Source organism: Ruditapes philippinarum, unplaced genomic scaffold (assembly GCF_026571515.1).
Source record: "Ruditapes philippinarum isolate M1 unplaced genomic scaffold, ASM2657151v2 ctg1952_1_1_1_1, whole genome shotgun sequence".
NCBI lineage: Eukaryota > Metazoa > Mollusca > Bivalvia > Venerida > Veneridae > Ruditapes > Ruditapes philippinarum.
Window position 1 is genome coordinate 173,525 of NW_026851518.1, and position 21,471 is coordinate 194,995.

At 30.8% G+C, this 21,471-nt stretch overlaps 1 protein-coding gene across 3 annotated transcripts in view; it reads right to left on the bottom strand.

Annotated features, from left to right (window-relative positions):
• Positions 1–4,786: 4,786 nt before the first annotated feature.
• Positions 4,787–21,471, bottom strand: part of LOC132727042 (neo-calmodulin-like) — a 42,783-nt gene continuing 26,098 nt past the window's right edge. For all 3 annotated transcript variants that reach the window (XM_060714216.1, XM_060713539.1, XM_060712797.1), the window contains exons 2-6: positions 19,730–19,805; positions 11,346–11,489; positions 8,920–9,061; positions 7,228–7,328; positions 4,787–6,611 (exon numbers count right to left, since the gene is read on the bottom strand). In XM_060714216.1, the coding sequence (XP_060570199.1) occupies positions 6,565–6,611; positions 7,228–7,328; positions 8,920–9,061; positions 11,346–11,489; positions 19,730–19,805 (510 nt within the window). In that variant the 3' untranslated portion in view covers positions 4,787–6,564. The remainder of the gene's footprint in view (positions 6,612–7,227; positions 7,329–8,919; positions 9,062–11,345; positions 11,490–19,729; positions 19,806–21,471) is intronic.

Consider the following 21,471-nt stretch of genomic DNA (forward strand, 5'->3'; position numbering starts at 1 on the left):
TATGTCATTTTACTGTCATTTTGTAATGTTATATACTGTATGAGACGGACTGAAGACTGTATCCGATGTTTTAGCATTTTGCTTTGTAGAGATATATTGTCGTAACTAAACAGCTTTTTTTTGTTCACGACACATATAATATTAATCTGTTATGGTTCGTCTTCTTGTTATTTCAACAAAAATATTCAAAATTGTTGACATAAAAACATGCCGGGTCATCAAGTACATGTTTACATGATTTTGTATAAGTGGTTTAATTAGCAATCCAAAAATATTGGCGAATTTAGCGAACCGAAGAAAAGCGCTATAATTTTCCTCTAGGATAAATTTCAACCAACATGCCATTTAATTTTATCCTACAACGATTCATTAATATTTCCTCACTTAAAATGTCTGAATTTTAAGCTTCGGGACGCAGAAATATCCACTTATACAGTATTGTGATACAATTTGGTTCAAAAGCTCTATACCTCTGCATCACTATATAAAATTTAGATAGCTGGAGAATTTCCAAAAGATACAATTTCAAATATTGTCAAAACATGTCAAATTTATTTTTATTACTTTTATATGAAATATATGTTTTATTTCTTAGTACTTATACCTAGAATAAGAATTGCCACTGTTACTGTATATAACCCTTATATTTGAGTACTTGACACAATGCAATACGCATTTATCTCATAGTTGGTAACTTTTTCCCACGTTAATCATTCGTCATTATTGTTCATGGAATGAACTGAATTCCCCTATTCTGTTAACACAGATTCCGTCACATTCGTAGGTTCTATCAATCAATATATTACTATATCATACCAAATGGCGATTGTCGAAATAATTATTACCAAGTTGATGTACCTCTGTTTCAGATTAGATAAAAGGAAAGACATAAAAAAATCACAGTACATTGCTCATTTACACAATACCTTTACACATCATCCATGTAGCTATCAACTCCTTGTTGTTTTCTTCATCACAGTAAGTACAAAAATATTATATACTCAGTAAATACCTTTAAATCTATTTTTTCCATTGCCAGTTTCATCCGTGTCTTTCATCGTTTTCTCTACTTCTTCGGCATTGCGTTTTACTCCGAATATTTATTTAATGCCTCATTAATTATATAACATAATTTAAAATATTTTGGATATTAGAATATTGAATTCGTGTAATAAACGTTCTTACTGCCAATGCGTTAGGTGTTTGCGATTTTATTTAGAAAACTTATTCAGGATTATATTAACCTATCAATTTCTTGGTAATACAACATAAAATTGATTTGCGTTTATATTAATCAAATCTTTTAATAGAAGTCAAGCAGAATGACAGAGTTTCGTAAAACCAAACTTTGGTCTTAACTTCTTTTTATCAACCACTTAGCATATGATATAAGAGATTGTGTATGAATTTTATTCGAGTAATATGTTGGGAGGATTGCGCCTATTTAGGCAATTTTTATACTGTGAGGACGATCTTCCAGCCTTACGTATGGAGATAACGTTTTAAATGTCAGTAAAACCTATGCAATGAGTGTTTTTAAGATCGAAATAACATGTATCATTCAACACTTGAATAAGTTGACATTGATTAAACATTATTTAAACTTTTCATTAAAAATGAAAAAAAAACATCTATAAGAATCATTGACATTCACTATAGTTGTAATATTGAAAGTGTCATTGTTCATTCACTCAGTTATTGTTTTTGTTATAAGTATACATTTTTATGATCATAAATCTTTAGATCTTCACGTCAGCGATCCCTGCATCTCATATATTATTTATTCTGCCAAATACTTCCATTTTAGATGTTTTCTATTCATGTTGTAGCATCAAAAGACGTTATCTTACATCTGCCATTTCAATATTGTCATTCACACGTAATTAATCCGCATGTGCTAGTTCTAACACCCAGCGGGATATATATATATATATAACAAGGTTTGATGGTATTCTATGCTTCGCAAATATAACAGTATTTTAATGGTATAAGGAAAACACAAGAGAGTTAGAAATAAATAGTCAGTCTGAGCTCACTATCACTGATGACACTGTTATTGAATTTTATCATTTGCTGACATACATGTTGATATTTTCTGCAGGAAATGATTTTATAAAAAAAAATTTTGTTGAAAAAAATCAAATCCCGATATTTTGTATTTCTCCTTTTCTGGCATTGTTTTGAAGAAATATTTACGTGAATGTATAAAAAATATAATAATTAATATCTGAATACTAAAAAGGTGACCGTATCAATTCACATTTAGACGATAACTTAAATTGTTAATAGACACAACTTTGTCTCAGGACTTTTTATGCCATATACTTACAGTATGTACCATAACGATAAAAATATTTCCTATCTTTTATAAATTCATTTTAATTGAAATGCGTTTAGGTGTAAATTATATTTTCTTTTAATTTGATAACACACTACAACTAATTATACAGACCAGGCCCCATTTGTTACTTCTATGTAACTTTACCACAAACCTATCTCTTCTCAGGAATATCACATGGTATGATGTAAATTTTCAAACTAACTTAAATTGCAAACAACAACAATAGCTAGACACAGTTCTAAATATCCTATTAAGGAGTCATTTGCAATGATATTGATTAACTAATTAAAATACTATTATAAAAGAATGTACTATGTAAATTTGCAAACTAACTTAAATTGCAAATATACCCAGTTCTAAATATTAATAATACTTTTATAAAAGAAACCCTGAATGAAACATGTAAAATAATATTTATTATCTTAATGCTACTAAAAACACCTAAATTTACTGTCATGCCGTCCTTCCTTAAGTAGTACCATTGTTTCTAATAAACATTAAATGTCAGTTGTGTTTCAAAACATATTTATAGTCTATAGTTATGTAATACAGTTTTATGAGAAGAATGCATTTTGTAAATTACTTAAACAAAAGTGTATCATGTTCTATCATTATTTGAGATCACAAGTTTTATCAAGACTTAAACATTTATTGCAGAATTAAGTAATGTAAAGAAACTTATCCTTTTATATGAAATTCAATTGGAGAATCACTTAAGACATTTTAACATTATTCAATAAGATACACAAATAGGAATGTCAAGCATCTATATAAGAATTTCTAAAATTAAAATAATGCAGAATATCTCTTGTCTTCTCTTTTAAATTTAGGCAAAGTAAATTTTCTCTGCCTTTTTTATAGTGAAGGAACATCATTGTCAATGCATTACATTAAATAAAAACCCTGATTATTGAATTTCACAGAGCAACAAAAAGAAACACTTTCAGAAAGGATGAACCTATAATATAATAAAGAAAATTTTAGAAATCAATAATGAAAGCTTTAAATGCCTTAGTTATTCACTTTTCATACTTTTGTTCGGGTGATTATTTTAGAGATATTCGTTAAATATTAATGCCTAGCAGGAAGACAATAACCTCTAAAATCAAACGTAGTTTTATATTTTTAGGGAATATATTTTCAGTAGAGTTTGAAAATATGTGGTGGGCTGTTTACGTCATAAGCCGTATTTACTTTTAGATGTCTGCCATCCATGTTTTAAATGGAGGAAACTCCAAGACGCAAGCTCTTTTCAGAAAACAATATTTCTAGTAAAATGAGATTTGTTACATGAACATTTTGAACTCCACAGTTTTGGAAAATGGTCCATAATTTGGAACATCTTTTGCTAGGAGTGATAACAAAGATGGAAACAATTTTCGTTAACTATCCAAAAAAGGTCATTTAAACCTTTATGCTTTATTAAATCTAACATGTGCGTTGATCTATTGAACAGTTTTTTTGTCTTTGTTTTTGTTGCGTTTTTAGTCGCACCGACACTATTAAGGTCATATGGCGACTATACAGCTTCAACGATGGAAAAAGACCTCAGATACCTGCCTGCTTGCATAATTTCAGGTACGTACGTGGGTACCTATGTACCTATAACCGACGTTACGTAAGGTAGCTTGATAGCTTCCATACGTGAATGAATCCGAAGTCCAAGGCAGAATTCGAACCCGCAGATGTAAGCGATAAGTGGTGTGTCAAATCCTTTTACAAATTCAATTATAAATATCCGACTCTTCCACTTTTGTCACATTTTAAACAAATACCGAACATGATCTGTTCCTTTTAAATAATATTATTGTAACATTTGTATCTGCAAACAAAAGAAAATGGTTCAAAAAGACTTATTATCAATTACTTAAGTGACATCATCAATTACTTTAGTAACCAGCTCTCTGACTGTTTTTTCTGACTTTGCAAATAGCATTTGTTGAGTTAATTCACAATGTTCCATTTGCTTAAATGTAAACAAGAATGAAATAATTCTTAGAGACATTGTACATGTGTTCATAAAATGTCACCAAGATAACCTTAGGTGTGACAAATCTGTTAACATATCTATTCACTAAATTTACAAAAATAAGATGTACACGGACGGACAACATAAATGTCAAATATCTTGAAACTTTGTAGATTAATGAACATTTTTTAATAAAAGATATTAATCGACAATATTTAAGTAGTCTTTAAGATTTCTTATTGACGATCAAAACTAGAAATAAAACGATATTCAGCACTAACCAAGTCAGTTGCTTTAAAGAAATACCATTTAATAAGCATTTAAAGCTATATTAAGAACGAACATATTTTGTCATGTATATTTCAAGTTTATTTGCATTTCGCAAGAAAACATTAATTCATTTTTCAATAAAGCTTATTCATAAGATTTGACTATAAGTAAGCAAAAATGGCATGCAAAAATAACAAAAAACGTCAGAGATAATACATATTTATTGGAACGATACTCAAGAAATACTATTGATTTGTATTGTGCTACGTTGAATCATTTCTTTCAATGTAAGAAAGTTGAAGAATGAATGCATTTATTTTTGAACTATAGAAACGACTCTTAAAATTGTTTTATAATAGATATAATCTTAAAATACTTTAGATGCTTTGAACATTTTATATATTGACTTAAAAAAAACATTTATCAAAATTGGACTAAAATGTAATGTTTGCGTTTTTCAGATTAGAAAATCTGTTCCTTATTTTACATTTCCTTGCATTAATGGCCAATGTTTAGAGTGTAAATATTGTTGATAATTTTACATAAAATATCTGGGTGTATAATTTTCTAATGCTGGAAATGTTTTAGAAGCAAGTCTTACTCTTGAGATGGAGGCCCTAAATTAATTAAATGGAAAGAAGCTAGATTCTTAAACATAACCGTGCGGATTTTATAGCTTAATTACCATTATCCTTCTGTATATCTTAGATTCATGTAGAATTTACAAATCTTAATACATTGTTAAACTCCGTATCAAATATTATCAGTGTAAATTAAGCGAGAAAAACGACCCTTTTATTGTGCAGTGTTAGCAGAACTTGAAAAAAAATCATTAGTCAGTTCAATACAAAGAGAGAAAACCAAAATTCTCGAACAAAATTTTTAACAATTGCCAACTTTCTTTTTCACTTAAACCAGTGTGTTTAATAATAAAAATGAATAATAATAATAATAAATGCTGGACGAAATATGCATATTCTGTAATGGATTTAATTTTTACAAATGTTTTCGAATTTTAATACAATTTTAGTTCTTATCATAGCTGGTTTATTTCAATAACGCTTTAGAGATAATTTGATATAACATTGGCATAAACAAACTGAAATATTGCTTTAACTCGATTACTTGAAGACATTCAAAACAATTTTGTTTTTGTTTTAAAGAATACCAGTATCTATTAATCTGTCGATATTGTGATGGACTTTTAAAAGTAATAGCACCACTCAGAATTGCAAATATGCATTTAAACTATGTTTTTAGACCACGTTATGAACGGTTCTATCGTAACATGTTCCTTTAGAACGTTATTCTTTTCTATCTTATCTTTAAATTCTCATCTTAAAAAATGATGTTGATGAAATGACACTTACGCAAGACACATATTTCAATAACAGGAAACAAGTATTAATAATCATATATTACTCTGACTTTAAAAAAAAAACAAGATCAAGTTTCATTTTTCGAGAGCACATATTTGCCAAAGCGGAAAATTGTCCTTTTTTACATTTATTGGTAACACTATTACATTTTATAATGTGGAACGCCTTTCAACATAATGTTTGGCATTATTTTGCACATTCAAAATAAAACCAACTTATTAATTAATTTATTTAAGATGAAAATGCCACTTTCCGATTGAAATCCGTCCACGAAAAAGTTGTATTGTTTCTTTCAAAACATTTTATCAACAATAAAAGTCAGCCCTTTCCTTTTTAAAACGTATGGCAAACCAAAATTATTTTCATGCACAAATAAAATTTTCCACGTTTATGTGTTGAACAAAAAACAATAATGTACATAGAATCCAAACAGCACTTCCTTCTTTCACATAAAAATTGTCTAACTATTGTCCTGTTCCTTCTTCCGATTCAATCGGCAAAATTATTAAATTGTTGGTTATTAAAACATGCTGAATAGTTATAGTACATGTTAACATGTACAAAATGAACTAAATATTTAAATACAAAGTTTGGTTTGAACACAACTATTCTCCTTCATCCCCATTAAGTATCGTCCATAGTCGGAGGAACTCTGAAAGATAAGATAACATTTTTTTTGTCACATCATATGTGTACATTTTTAAAAAGTGATTATCATTTTAAATGGAGTTTCATGTGTTGTCCAAAACGGAATCTTCAAAAAAACTATCAAAACAGCAAATGATGCAAACTGAGGTTATTAAAGGAAGAAACTATCATTTTAAAGAACATAAATTTTACCCCAAACACAATTATTATGTGAACAATCTTTACAGATAGAAAATATAACAGCTGTAACAAATATATTTAGGAGCTTGATGCAATTACATAATGTAAATTTGTATCGGATGTCTTGATTTTGAAATTCTTACATTTATCATACTACATAAGCGCTAATCGAGGTAACCGACTATCACAGACTTACAATTACCGTTTATCACATATTGTTTTGTATGAATTTATCATATTGATAATCATACTAAATGGTAATTGTCGAAATTATTATTACCTCAGTAAATATATCTCTTTTTGTCATGAAAGATCAAAAGATCAAAATATGGCTCACTGCTCATAACGCAATGCAACATGTTACATATCATAAATGGAACCACCAATGCCCTGTTTTATTCTGTCACAGTACAAAACAAATCATATACTTAATATAATACCTTCAAAATTTATTTTTCCATCGCCATTTTCATCCGCTTCTTTCATCATTTGCTCAACTTCTTCGTCACTGAGTTCTTCTCCAAGCATTTTCATGGCATGTCTTAAAGAACATATGCAATAATGTAAAATACTAAGGCTAGTTTGGATATAAGAGCATTGCTTTTTGTAATAAGTTTACAAGGAATGTGAGTTCTCATTGCAACCGTATTAGGAAAAATATTGGGAACAAAATATACCTGTCAACATAATGGTAATATAAGACAAAATTGCTTTTAATATCAATCCATTAAACTTATAAATAAAAAAAGGTATATAAGATTAATTGACGTTTAGTTTTCACTACCGGATGACTTATTTACACAACATAGCAATATAATTGTAACGATATATTTATACCATCTATAATCTCTAGATATTCACGTCAGCACCCTGCAACATCTCATTTATTATTAACTTAGCCAAATATTTCCATTTCAGATATTTTCAATTCATGTCGAGGAATAAAAAGATATAATCTTGTATCTGCCATTTCAATGTTGTCAGTTCAGTGTAATTCATCCACATGTGCTTGTTTTATACCCAGTGGGACATATATTACAAGATTATTTGGTATTTCGTGCTTCTGTAATACTACTGTATAAAATTATCTGGTTGTAACCAGGACATACGAGAATTAGATATCCGACCCACTCTTACCATGATAATATAATACGCAGCTAATATCTTTAAGTAACATTGTTTTCTTTTTTACCGATTCGCCCTGTCTGAATGTTGTAAATTGTAGGTTTTTGTTGCTGTTTTTCTTTTCTTAAGTTCAATAAACGGTATTTGACATTTACTTTACCTTTTGATTTGTTGACATATACAATTACGCGATGAATATGTAATGATTTATTGAACAAGTATGACTTTATGTGTGCACTTTATAAACGTAGGTCGAGGGGTTGGAGTCGATGATTTCTTATCCAGTTAAATCTCTGGCGTGGGTTCGATCCCCGGGAGATGCTTTGGTAGTTTAGCGCGGAGGAATGTAGTCTAGTACTGGTGTAACTATCCAGGAACGATGGTTAGGAAACTACCCGCCATATATGACTGAAATACTGTTGGAAAAGGCGTAAAACGAAACAAACAAACAAACAAACAAACAAACATAAACGAAGGGGAACCCTTTTTGTAGTTACAACTGTTTTGTTTACGTGTACAGTAATTTCAGTTGCTTACTTGTGCCGCCTTGTTGGGTAACAAATAAGCATATTTCGGTACATTTCTTGCTAAATTAAATTAGCGCTGTCCAAGTGTTTAAATACCATAATAACAACTCCAATTACTATCCTCACCCTACATACACAAGCTTTCTTCATTTGTTAAGATTTGGAAAAAACAGATACAATTTCTTTTTTCTTAAAACCAAATCTAGGAGAAAAAATTATAAGACAGTGTCTCCCATTGTAATCCTGTGTTGCAATTTAATGCGTGACTGTTTTACACGTAATCACGGGCTTTGCTGCGGTCCCAGATACGCATTGGGAACTGTCTGAAACATTTGTTGATATAAATATCAACATTGTCTCGGAAAAATGTTGATGATCTGACCTATCAGTCTTGTGTTACTGGACTATTATCATAATTCTGACATCATCTTCAGGCATGAACCTTATAAATTATATTAAACGATAAATTGCTAAACTTACTTTAACTCCTTTCTGTCTATGGTGCCATTACCGTCTCTATCAAATATTCGGAATGACTCTCTCGCTTGAGCTTCCAAACTTTTGCTCTGATACTGTTTTATTAGGAATTCTCTGAATTCTTTAAACTCTATTTTGCCATGTTCTGAAAAAATGCCATTTTTAGAAGAATTGTGTAGAACATGATTCGTCCATGCCTGATAAAAATAACAAAAACGTCTGTTAAAAAATGATAAATTGTTCCGTTGACGATTTTGTAAAGTGTGTTGAGGGCAAATGTTTACATTTAATATTACAGGCAGACTTCTGCTGCCCTGGCCAAATGCTAGAGGGCACCTAAGTAGAACCACCAACCTTCCATAAGCTGCGCTGCTGGGCTTCCTGTCGGTAGTCCTGTGTCGCTGTGATTTTCAGGGGATGCGTTCATTGAATGCCACCCTTCCTTGTTGATCTTTGATTTCATATTCTGCTGAAGACCCTTCATTCATCAAAAAAATTAACTGCCTTGGGCAGTATTCAGTGATAAGTTATGTTACAACAGCGACATGAACCATTTTTATACGGAGCCATGTTTTACCTAACATCGGACTGATAAAGATTTATATCTAGTTAACTGATTAAGAGAAGAAAGTATCAAATTTAGAAATTAGAGAAAAAATTTAATGTTTCGCTTAGACATTATTGTTTTAAGTCAACATTGATCTGTGATCATATAAAATACAATTATTTTTAAGGGCCAATAGTTATAAAGGGCGGCTTTCAATATATGTATACATATTTTGATATTGTACAATGCCCGTCTAATGTTTTTGCAAGCAAATTAACCCTACAGTAGCGATTATTTTGTCTTTTTGAATCTTTATTTTATAAGACACTACTATTCAATTTGTTTTTATATCGGATTATGACGTTCTAAATATATAACTGTACATTGATTTTTTTGTTATTCAAAGTAAACATTATTTCTGCTAACTAAATTGCAAGAATGTGTGACTCCAAATTGTATCATTACATATACATTAACCTAGGAAATGATCCGAACATTCATAAGACATTGAAGCTGATGACTTGATATAATTTTTACTTTTCAATACTATACAAAGATCATACGACCTTACAATTCTATTATATGGAATTAATGACAATATTATTTGATTTTTGTGACAAGAAATTGGTGTTGAATATTCAGTAGGAATAACGTGTCTAATGATCTAGAATATCAATACGCATTGTGATGAAAAGCAATGAGACTTTATAGGTATTTCATGTTTTGTTGCATTTGCTTTTGTTGCACTTAAATAACCCTACAATAACGACTTTGGCTCATTATGTATTTATTCATCACCCATAAGAATACCATGCGAAAACAAATTACAAAATTTGTCAATCGGGTTTTTGCTGTAACATCACAATATGATTCAATCGTCACGTTCAAAAACAAATCACGTTTGATTAACGAAATCACAATTAAAATTCTTAACATAGATGTGAAAGGCAAGTCACGTTAAACATAAGATCGAGTACTGAAAATATAATTATAAAAATCTACATTTTAACCGTTTGATCATAAAATCAATCCGTATCTGTCAATAGCAATAGTACTAAACTCGAATTCTGTGATAATGGAATTTACTTCCAAACATTTTGTTTTTAACTCTCAACCTGATGAATTGCTTCACTGTATTCATCAATTAACAATGTCTGGTTATCAAGAAGAAAATTTTAAGTCAGTTAGTCAATAGTATTTAACCTGTTGAGACTACATGCATGTTGGTCTGGCTCTATACTGGGGGCAGAAACTAACCACCTTCAGCCACAGCAAGTAAAAGATTAAGAATGTTTATAGGAATGTAATTCTTTTTTTGTTTAAACGGTACGTTATATAGTAATATTATAGCATTAAAATCACACGAAATTGAAAAAAAGATCTTACGTTTGGTATATGGGGAATCAAATTACTTCGATTATATCAATCTTGTTTTCTGATTTAAGCTTTGTCTTCTACTATGGTATATATAACAGCTTCAGATTAGCGAAGCAAATAAATTGGTTTATAGAAATTGGGTGAATCCCAACATGTTTATTTTGTCCCGATTGAGAAGTAAGTTCTTACAATTTAATGCTAACCAACTTTGAGTCAACGTTCATGGATATTTTACTACCATTTCATACAAAGCAAATTAAAGTGGCGACATGGCCGCCCGAGTGGTTAACGCGACGGGCTATTAATCTAATGATCGCTAGCCGCATGGATTTAAACCTGTAAGGAGCAAGTCGTTGTTTCCTTGAGCACAAAAATTTACACTCATTGCTCAGTACTGGTTGGTTCCGTTAATGGATTCTAAAGTGTCCCTATAAGCTTATAGCTTCCTGCACAATCGCATTAAAATGAATTCTATATAAACCAAGCAAATTAAACGTATACGTACTATTTTTGCGGATATCTTTGAGTGCAACTTGTATTTCTTTATATGTAAGACAAACACCCATAGACTTCAAGGCTCGGCTTATTTCCTCAGTTGACAGTGACTTGTCCCCATCTTTGTCAAACAATTTGAACATATCCTTTATATCTGTAAAATGACAAAAAAAATAATTGCGCCAAAAAGAAAATTCATTTTTTTTTTACTTTACACAAAACAGTAAATACAATACGCCAAATAGTGCTGCAAATTCATAGGGTAAAATGACACCGAAGTGGTCTATGTCAGCCAACAGCAAGTTTTATATACCAAATTGTTCGTCTGGGTCTGTAGTTTCCGGAATGAATATTCATTTGGTTCAAGTCCGATGCGTAGCTTAAAAATTCAAGATGGCGTCAAAGATGGCCGCCAAATCCCTAAATATTCTAGAATATTAATATTTGCGCATATTTGTTTCCGCTTTTGTAATTCAAGTGAAATTTTTGCACGGGAGATATCATTTAAAGCGTTTTATACGAAGAGATTTTTTTTTTGAGAAAACAGATTGCTTTTTGTTTTTTAATACGTAAATAAGCAAAATAATGCTAAACATATGGGTTTTTGCTATGCTACTCTTGTCTTAGCTTAAACAGTGAAATATCTATCACTTATTGTGTTATTCCACTATTGTAATGTATTCATGAGAGTAATGCATTCATATCATATCTTAAGAAATCTTTCTTTGTAATAATGCAGTAAGACATATAAAATGAAAGGCGGTACATTAAAATAGTTTTTCAATGTAAGGTTGTAACTTGTACTGATTTGTTCTATCAATAATTTCCCCAATTTTTGTGTTTCTGTCAAATTATAGCTTTTTAGTATAGTCCATGTAACTGATTAACATAATAAACCAGGAATATGATAATTTGCTTCTGGTTATTTAATGAATTAGTGTTCAAATCGTACCCCACCCACTATGAATAAATCTGACCCCTCGATTATACTGATTATATGGAATGACAATATTTACGTAAGTTAATAAACATAAGGTGATTTTCAAAGTGTGATGCTATTACAGGTATCCTGTCAGATCTAAAAATCTGTTAAAAAATGTGTTCCCAATTTAATAAGCATGATTTTGTTGTAAGTTCACCTAAGGATTTGAAAAGTACAATGTAATGTTGTTTTGATGTATGCATAAATACCTCTGTTCATTTATTTATATGTTACACACCTTTTTATGTCAAATGAAATGTAATTTATTTTTTAAAGTTTCTTAAATTGACAAAACAGTCATTTAAAAAGTTTTATATTTTATCTACATAATTATATCATTACTCTGTTGACCTTCGGTTTCATGAAACATGCATAGTAGTCGGATAAAACATAATATTTATATGAAAATCGTTCAGCTTGGCATTATAATTGTGTTTGTGTTATTTAAATTCCTTCTATTTGACCTTTTTCGAGTTGTGTGATTCTATTATTTCTTTTTAAATAGTGTATAATAACCCTTTATTTAAATAGTGTATATAACCCTTTGCATATGTTACCTGATTTTAAAGATTATATTTTGACATTTGATCCCGTTTTAAAAGTTTCGCCCATTGTTCTCTATTTCTTGTGGACAATATGTTGTATGTCGTGAAATTGCACGAACATTTTACATTGAAGATACCATGATCAGGTTCGTTTGAATACATCTATGGACGTGTCTTCACTTTATTCAAGTATACCAGTTTGTGTAAATTTGAGAATTCTGCTTAAGCCGGTGCTAGGGGGTGTGGATGGTAACTTGCAATTACCACTACCGGTATGTTCCTATATGACGACATAGTGTAAATAAAATAAATCCCCGCCAAGTAAAATTCTAACAATTGCGTTTATAGTTACATTAGACGAATAAAATTAAAATACATACATGGTCGTGTAAATATGTACAATTAAGGGTACAGCCTAATTACCATAACCAAAGTACTCGTGTGCCTTAAAGGAAGGCAGAGCAAAACAAGATCATCACTTACCAAGACAAAAGACGAATTTAAAACAATTAAGAACGCACAAGACGTCAAAAATGAAAAATGTTGCGTAGGCTTGGTTAGATTGAGCCTGTTCATGAACGGCACTGTCAAGTGCAAACTACAGTACACACACCCTAGCACCGAATTAAGCAGAATTCAACATTTAATCATGGTTATAGTGAATTTATGGATTTAAAAACAACCGCAGACGCGCTTATAATGTGGTTTTCATAGAACCTTCAATGTACGTGACACGTTAATTAGTGTCATTCCATAAAAAGCGGCATATGGTCTCCAAGTACAAGAATGTGTGTGCCCTAAACAAGAAAACAATGAGCCGAACTAAATAAAATGGAATTTTGAAAGGGGATCAGTGGTTATGAAGCATGCATGCCACAGATAAGCTGTCATCCTCACATAAATCAGGCCTGCTTATACCTAGACGTAAAAGAGTTTTTAAAGTACAATTAAATTTTAAATATATCTGAATTACGACGACAGAAATATTTACGTAATTTATGATAGCGATAGCCTTGTTAAAGAAGTTTGCTAGTAATAAATTAATTGCGTTCATTAGAATCATCCACTCGACAGTAGGCCCAGGCAAATCTAATTAACTTAGAAATATATATACCCAATATGATGTTGCATGAAGTACATGTGAACAGTTAACAACGTTATTTAAAAAACAATTATCATAGATTTTAGTTACTATGTTATTGTTAATGACAGAAATGTTTAAATTTGAAAAAAATAAGAGTTTGTTTTATTCATTTTACGTTCACTTGGATATATTTAAGATTTCACTTAATCAAATTTGATTATTCATGTTAAGGATATCATCTAGGTAACGGTAAGTGCTATATAGCTTCCAGTTTGTGAAATAGTAGAGAGACTTAACATAAAAGCCCTCTAGTAACAATATAAAAGTAAATATAAAGTAAACTAACATGTCATTGGCATTATGATTGTAAAAATCAAGAAAAGAGAAGACCCTTTGAGAGCAATTAAACATGGCAAAGTTGATAATTTAAAAACTCAGTTTGATGGGGTCTGTTCATGAGAGAGCCATATCTCATGTCTCTTATAGTACCGACGAAGTAGTATCCAATCCTCAACTATAAAAGTTTTGCAATCAATGATCCCGAAGGACCAATTCGTCCGATTAGCTCAATAGGTAGAGCGTTGGACTGTGATTCGGGCAAACCCGTGTTTGATTCCAGGACGGGGCAGGTCACTTTCGTTGTGATTAATCATGAAATAGTTTTCTACGGTTATTCGCACTGTACCACTGCTCTGCTATGTACAGAAGTTTCAGTTCCTTGCGAAAGTAAGGGCAACTAGTACTGGTAAACTGCTTGACAGCCTGTCCAGGAACGATTCGGTGGCTGAACTGTGGTCTGGTAAATTCAATATGGTTACTGCCATGATCCGGATTGAAAACTACCGGCACAAACACCACCATCCCGAAGGACCTATTAATATAACACTGTTAACCTGCTGTTGCAGACTCGGTTTGATTGAGCCTGTTCATGGACGGTACTGGAAAGTGCATGTTACTCTACGCCCCCCCCCCCCCCCCCCCCCAGCACATAGTATTACTATCAAGTACCCGCCAGGGTAAAAATTAGCTTTTTTCGTCCAATTGAAAGCTCTTCTTAATTCCTCGCATGAAGTTAACAACAAACTTGAAACAAAATGCTTAAAATCATACACAGGAGCTGTCACTAGGACAGCGTGCTCGACTATTCTCAGTGCTTGATAGTAAAAAAAATGGGACATAATATTGTTAAAAAGCTTGACACAGTGACCTTCTCTGTACACAGGTTGAGATTATAATGGTGAACAAGTGTGCAAGGTCTCAAAGCGATATATCGATAAAATTTTGAAATTATCTGAGGTGGTAACGTAAATTCAAAGTTGAGAAAAGGGGCATAATTCTGTCAAAATACTTGATAGACATCCAGTGTTAAAGTGGAGGGCATGGTGGTAAACAAGTGTGCAAGTTTCAAAGACATATGTCAATGGACTTTGAGATGAAACGCAAACTTTAACGCCGACGCTCGGGCGACTAGGATAGTTGTCCTTAATCGTCAAATAGTTGAGCTAAAAAGAAACTGCCCTCATAATATATATTTTCAATTCACTCAATATATATTTATTTATATTTATATAATATTTTATTCATAATTCAGATACAGTCTAGCAGAAAAGTATCTTACTGTAAACTGAATAACCTACCCATTTTAAATGTTCTCGCAAATTACATTTTTACATTTTAATGTATATATTATATCCGTCATCAATAAAGACAAAAACTCCAAATATTGTTCAATTGTAGATTATCATATGTTAAGCCAATGCCTTAAAACAAGAGCTATATGTCAGACAGCACGCTCGAAATATTTAAAATCAACAGCCTGCATAAATAAAAAAATTCTCTTATTCATAAAGTAGTATAACTCTTTGAAATAAAAATATGTTAGAGGGAAGTAACCTACAATAATGATCTCAAAGATGTGTTTAGTTTAAAGTGCATCACCTCAATGGTTGTGGAGATAAATCTTGTCCGAGAAATTTTTTAAATTAATAAATAGATATTATTATTTCCTAATAAATGCTTAGCTTATGGGTCTTGAACAATGCCCTACAAGTATAATCAAAATCACATTTGAAGACTTACAACGAATATTTATGGCTAAGGAGAAACAAACTTGCAAAGAAATCCTTAACAAAAGGCTAGCACAAGGTCAACGAAAATACCGGATTGCAGGTCAGTAAATTAGTTCCTTATTGTGTGCATAAAACAAATAAAAGAGATATTTCAACATTTAGACACACATGCAGGGCATTTTCTATGAAAGGTAAGATGTCTCATCACTAACCAATTAAATAAAATTGTTAACTTTTTTAATATCACGATTACAATATAAAAACAAAAAAGTATTTAATTTAAAGTTGACTCCCCGTTCGTAATACCCCACCCACTTTGTTTATGAATTTAGATCAATAAAACACATTTATGGCATAATTCGCTTATTCTGACTTATTCTAAATATGCGTAGATATAGCTTTTAAAGCTGTATTAAACGAAATCATGAATGTTATTCAGTTTAAACAGGAATAAAACTATTAAGTTACACATATTCAGAAAAGTATACCAGTCAGTTCTGCAACATATTTTTATTCTTTCGTTAAAATTAGGCGATGAAAACTAGAAAAAAAATCAATAAAGTCAAAATTTATAGCATGAGTAAGTTGAAAATAAGAAAATTTATGCAAAATTTCAATTGATTTTACAAAACTGAAAAAGGAAATAAGCCAACGTAAATATACTAGAATATTTAGGGATTTGGCGGCCATCTTTGACGCCATCTTGGATATCTTAGCTTCGCATCGGGGGTTGGGCCCAAATGAATATCCATTCCAGAAACTACAGATCCAGACGAACATTTTGGTATATGAAACTTGCTGTTGGCTGACATAGACCACTTACCCCTCTAAATAGGCTAGTAAAATGGGCTGATTTGCAGCACTAAAAAGCAAACCATTATAGATTATAAACTTACAATTGCTGTAAACTATACACATACTTTCATTGAAAGAAAGAAATATTAACGCTTTGTCCTTCAATATATTAATTGTTAAAACAAGCTTTATGTACAAAGACAAAATGTTCGTACTTTAACCAGATTTTGCCACACATAAATATCCCATTACTTTAAATACATTACTGTATAATATCACGTTAATAGTAATCCATTGTCCATTCGGGTCTATAGAAAATAATTTCTTTATGTATGTAAGTAATGTAATAAAATATAATAACTCTCAACTCTGTAATGAAATATACTGCATTAACGTTATTTCTAAAATATATAATTGCTTGATTAATTTGTATTTGTAATTGAATAACATATGCTAACATGAAAAAGAAGAATAACTGTTCCACGTCGTTATTTTAATAAAACATAATGAAGATACCGTATATATAGAATAATATTTGATACCGTTATTATAATGCATGAGTAAATCTGGAAAAAGGGTGATCCATTCAGTTCAGATACATATGTAGATACAAATGTATCGCCTGGTCAATATTGTTTCCCCCAGTTCATATGATATCATAATTACCAGCTAAAAAGTCCATATATGCTTTATTATATATAATATTTTAAAAACTCATAAGGCTCGTAAAATCTACTCCTGAACAAGACGCAAATCAACATTCCTTCCGCTTGTTTACTTTGTCGATAGTTGGACCTATCTTTTGTATCTTTTACAAGAACGCACGGATGTACATGCTGAATTCGTAATATTCCTAGATAAATATAAAGACCAACTTGAAAATATACTTATTTTACTTTTATTTACGCGTTCTGTCGAAGTTTCTTTAAAAAATCACGACGAATTGTCATGTCATCCTCACGTCCTTTGTGGCTTCAGATAAAATATATTGTATATAAAATATATTTTATTAAAAATGTAGCACTTTTATATCAGAAACATATCATAAAGTTAAGAACGTTAGCTTCAAAGGCCCATTTTAAACTTTAACATTTATAAGTTCATACAAATTGTATGTAAAACGTAACATTCTAGTAATAATACTCATATTGACCATTGACTCCTGTTGAGTTAACGGCGTGTGACGTTTTGCAATTTATAGAAAGTATGCACGAGAGACACATCTGTCAATGAGAATAAGTCAGCGATGACGAATTACTGATGCACGTAAGCGCTGAAAGTGTTTATTTGTTATGCAAACATCACTGATATATAAAGGATATTTATTTATTTGTAAGATGAAATTTTATTTCATCAAGTGGGCTTTGAAAACAGTATTCTCAATTCTGTTTTTTTAAGTTCACGAGATGAAATAAAATTGCAACAAACAAACACATTTTCTTTTTATTTTATGCTTCAAGTTTAAACGAATTTCCTTGATATTAACTTTAATACTAAAATCTGTTTTCCCCACTGGTAGCCTCTATTAGTAGAATTTCTCATAAAATACATGAAGTCTTGGGCTAAAAATAAGTTCGACAATCAACGTTAAATGGCGGTGATATTATTCATTTTATTCAAACATTATGAATGATCGCTTGTTTTAATAATAAAAACAAACACTTCTAGTAGAAGAAGTCACACAATCCGACCTTATTTTCGTTACTTACTGCGAATTTATATTAGACGTGGCTTTGTGAAATGTAAGCGGCCGCAAAATTTAAAAGTTGTGTATTTCACGGGAGGAAAATAATTGTGTTTGAGTCAGAGGTTGTTAGTCATATATCTTTTTATAAGAAAGGAAACTTATTTGAGGAGTGTTAAAGACAATAAATAAGTGTTGACTGGTGTGTAAACATTAAAAAAGCGGATAGGAAATTGAAAAACATGGAATTGTTGAAAGGCTGTGTTACGGGCTAATGGCTGCCATTGCTTTTCAAGTTTTCATAACTGCATTAGGCAGTTATTGCTCGTAGGCTTGTTAAATATGGCCAAATGTCATCAAGAGCAGTTTTGCATGTGGTAGGAATGGTATTTTTCAGACTGTAAAAATGAATCAAAAAATTTAGAGACGATATTTGGTGATCATGATTGGTACATTATGTAATTTGAATTAATTGAAGTAAGTTTTCTTTTTTTTTATAACTTTTGAAATTCATTTTATTTATCAAGTTTAGTTTTGCATTTCTCTAAACAGCCCCAACAATGTCGGAATTGTCAGCAAAAGTAAAATTGAGGTACCACATGGGGAAAAATTAAAAAAGCAGTTTCGTCATTGAAAAGTGTGAAATTATCCAATATGATATTCCCGGATAAATCAGTATTCCACTGAAAAGCATAAAATAAAAATCTTTATCTCGACAAGTTGGAGTCTGCTAAAAATGCCGTCGTTATTTTGTTGTTGTTTTCATTTTTTGACATGAGGAAAAAGAAAATATTTATTTGATGTATATCTAGATCATAACTTTTTTGCACTACTTCTGAATCAGATCGTTTACTTATTCCGTTTTTCCAGGGATATCATCTTTATTGTGCAAAATTAACCAAAAGATGAATTGCTTATATGGTTTTAAACTCAAATTGAGCTGATAATCACACGAAAGAAAATAAATTGATTATCAATTTAACTATGAGTGTATCTTTTTATTATTGTTTACATATTTTGTACAAGCTGATCTTGTAGGATTTTTTAATCTTGTGAATTGTAAGACTTTTGAATCAAACTAATATGTCGTAAAGCTGGGGCTCAGAGGATTGACGTATTTACAGCTCTTTTCTATCCCTTACTACATACAATGTTTACCATCATTTTTGTCGTTCAATTATGAATTTCCTTCAATATTTCAGAGTGTTATACAGCTCAATAATGTTTATACATACCCTTCTCAAATTGTTTGCTCCCAGGACCACTCATTTCCACTGACGAACTTTTTGATTTGGATTTAGATTTGCTTGCCTGAAATAATAAGAGAAAACAAACATTCGTCAGTTTGATTAATCATGCTTTCTAGTGATAGTTCAGAATGATTCTAATAAATGCGTATATTTGTTCAGCAATTGATATTTCGCTCAATACAGCAAAGACGGATGGATGGAACTTCCGATATTTCAGCCGGAGAGCGAAAAATATATTCTTAATGTTTACCAAAAAGAAAATCTTCTTCTTGGAATATGGAATCTGTCTGCACGTACGTTTGTTTGTGTGCACTATAAAGTAAAATAATCAATTTTAATAAACAAAAAATGCATAGCAAACAAGTTATGTTCAATATCGTCCAATGAGTCACGGGAAAATGAATGAAACAATTACACCCCATCTGTCACTTTGTTAAAAACAGGACGATTTCGTGTTCCTTTATGAAAAAAAATTTTCCCCTGAAGACGTGCATGTGTTGAATGCCATCTATTATTTATTCTTTTATTTTAAAGCCTCGACAATATCTTACGTATTATCAAAGTTTGATCAGTTAGTTATTCTTATTGTAAAAACATGCTTGATTATAATAGTAGCTATAATTACACAAAGTGACTATCGTAATTTCAATTATTGGTTTATTTTACATATGCCAGAATTGATAAGCACTTGTTTCACATCTTCATTCATCAATCATTATTTGTTTATTTTGTTGCACCTTCTTGTGTTGCGTTTAGCGAAAAGTGATTATCTCCAGTTCCTTTTTATGATTATAATAAAGACGCAAACAGGAACAAACACTTCGTGAATTATCAAACTACTAATTGAATTTCTTTTTGTCATAGTAATGAATGAAAAGCACTATATTCTGTTGGATATTCTTTTAAATAAATGTTTTATTGAATATGAACTATAACGTAACCCGCAGAAAATTTTTTAATGAGATATCTATTATTGTGCAATTGATAATTTTTAATTTGTTGCAAAAAATGCAGATACATTGTGCCTTTTGCAGAAATTGCAAAACTTCATGATGAAATCGGATGCTTTAATTCTTCATTTGCAAGATCATTTTTCTCTTTTAAGATTTATACTTTTGGAGTAAGAATTGTCACACATTACATTATCTCTCATGAACAAAGTAAATCAAACTAAGCAATTTAATTGAAACTATTTTGATCTTTAAAATTGAACAGTGTTCATGTTTATATACATGCATCCCTTAAATAGAGAAACAAAAATGTCCCGCTTACATTTACCATATTTATCATTCTCAGGCATTTAATGAACATATAATACTCCTAATAATGCTAATTAAGAAAATTCAGCAATAATTGCAACTACTGTACTATAAAAAAGCATTAGGAGAAGTTCACTGATTTTGTTTTTCATATTTTATACTAAATTGTAGAAAACTGTAAAACTTAAACAGCATTCTAGACCTTGAATGCTGTTTTTGCATTAAGGAGAACAATCAAGTTTGAAAGGAAAAATCTATTATTACCAAGCAACGATTAATGGGCAGGTCAAGTAAAAGAGCATAATTATTGTAATTATGACAGTTTTGTCTCCTATTCCGTGTACAACATTAGCTGTAGATACCGAAACACTATATTTGTCTGCCGTACTTCGAGTCGCATGGCGCCATGCAGAATGTGTAATGCATTAATCATTATGGAGAGGTCATTTAAATTTGATGTTATAAATA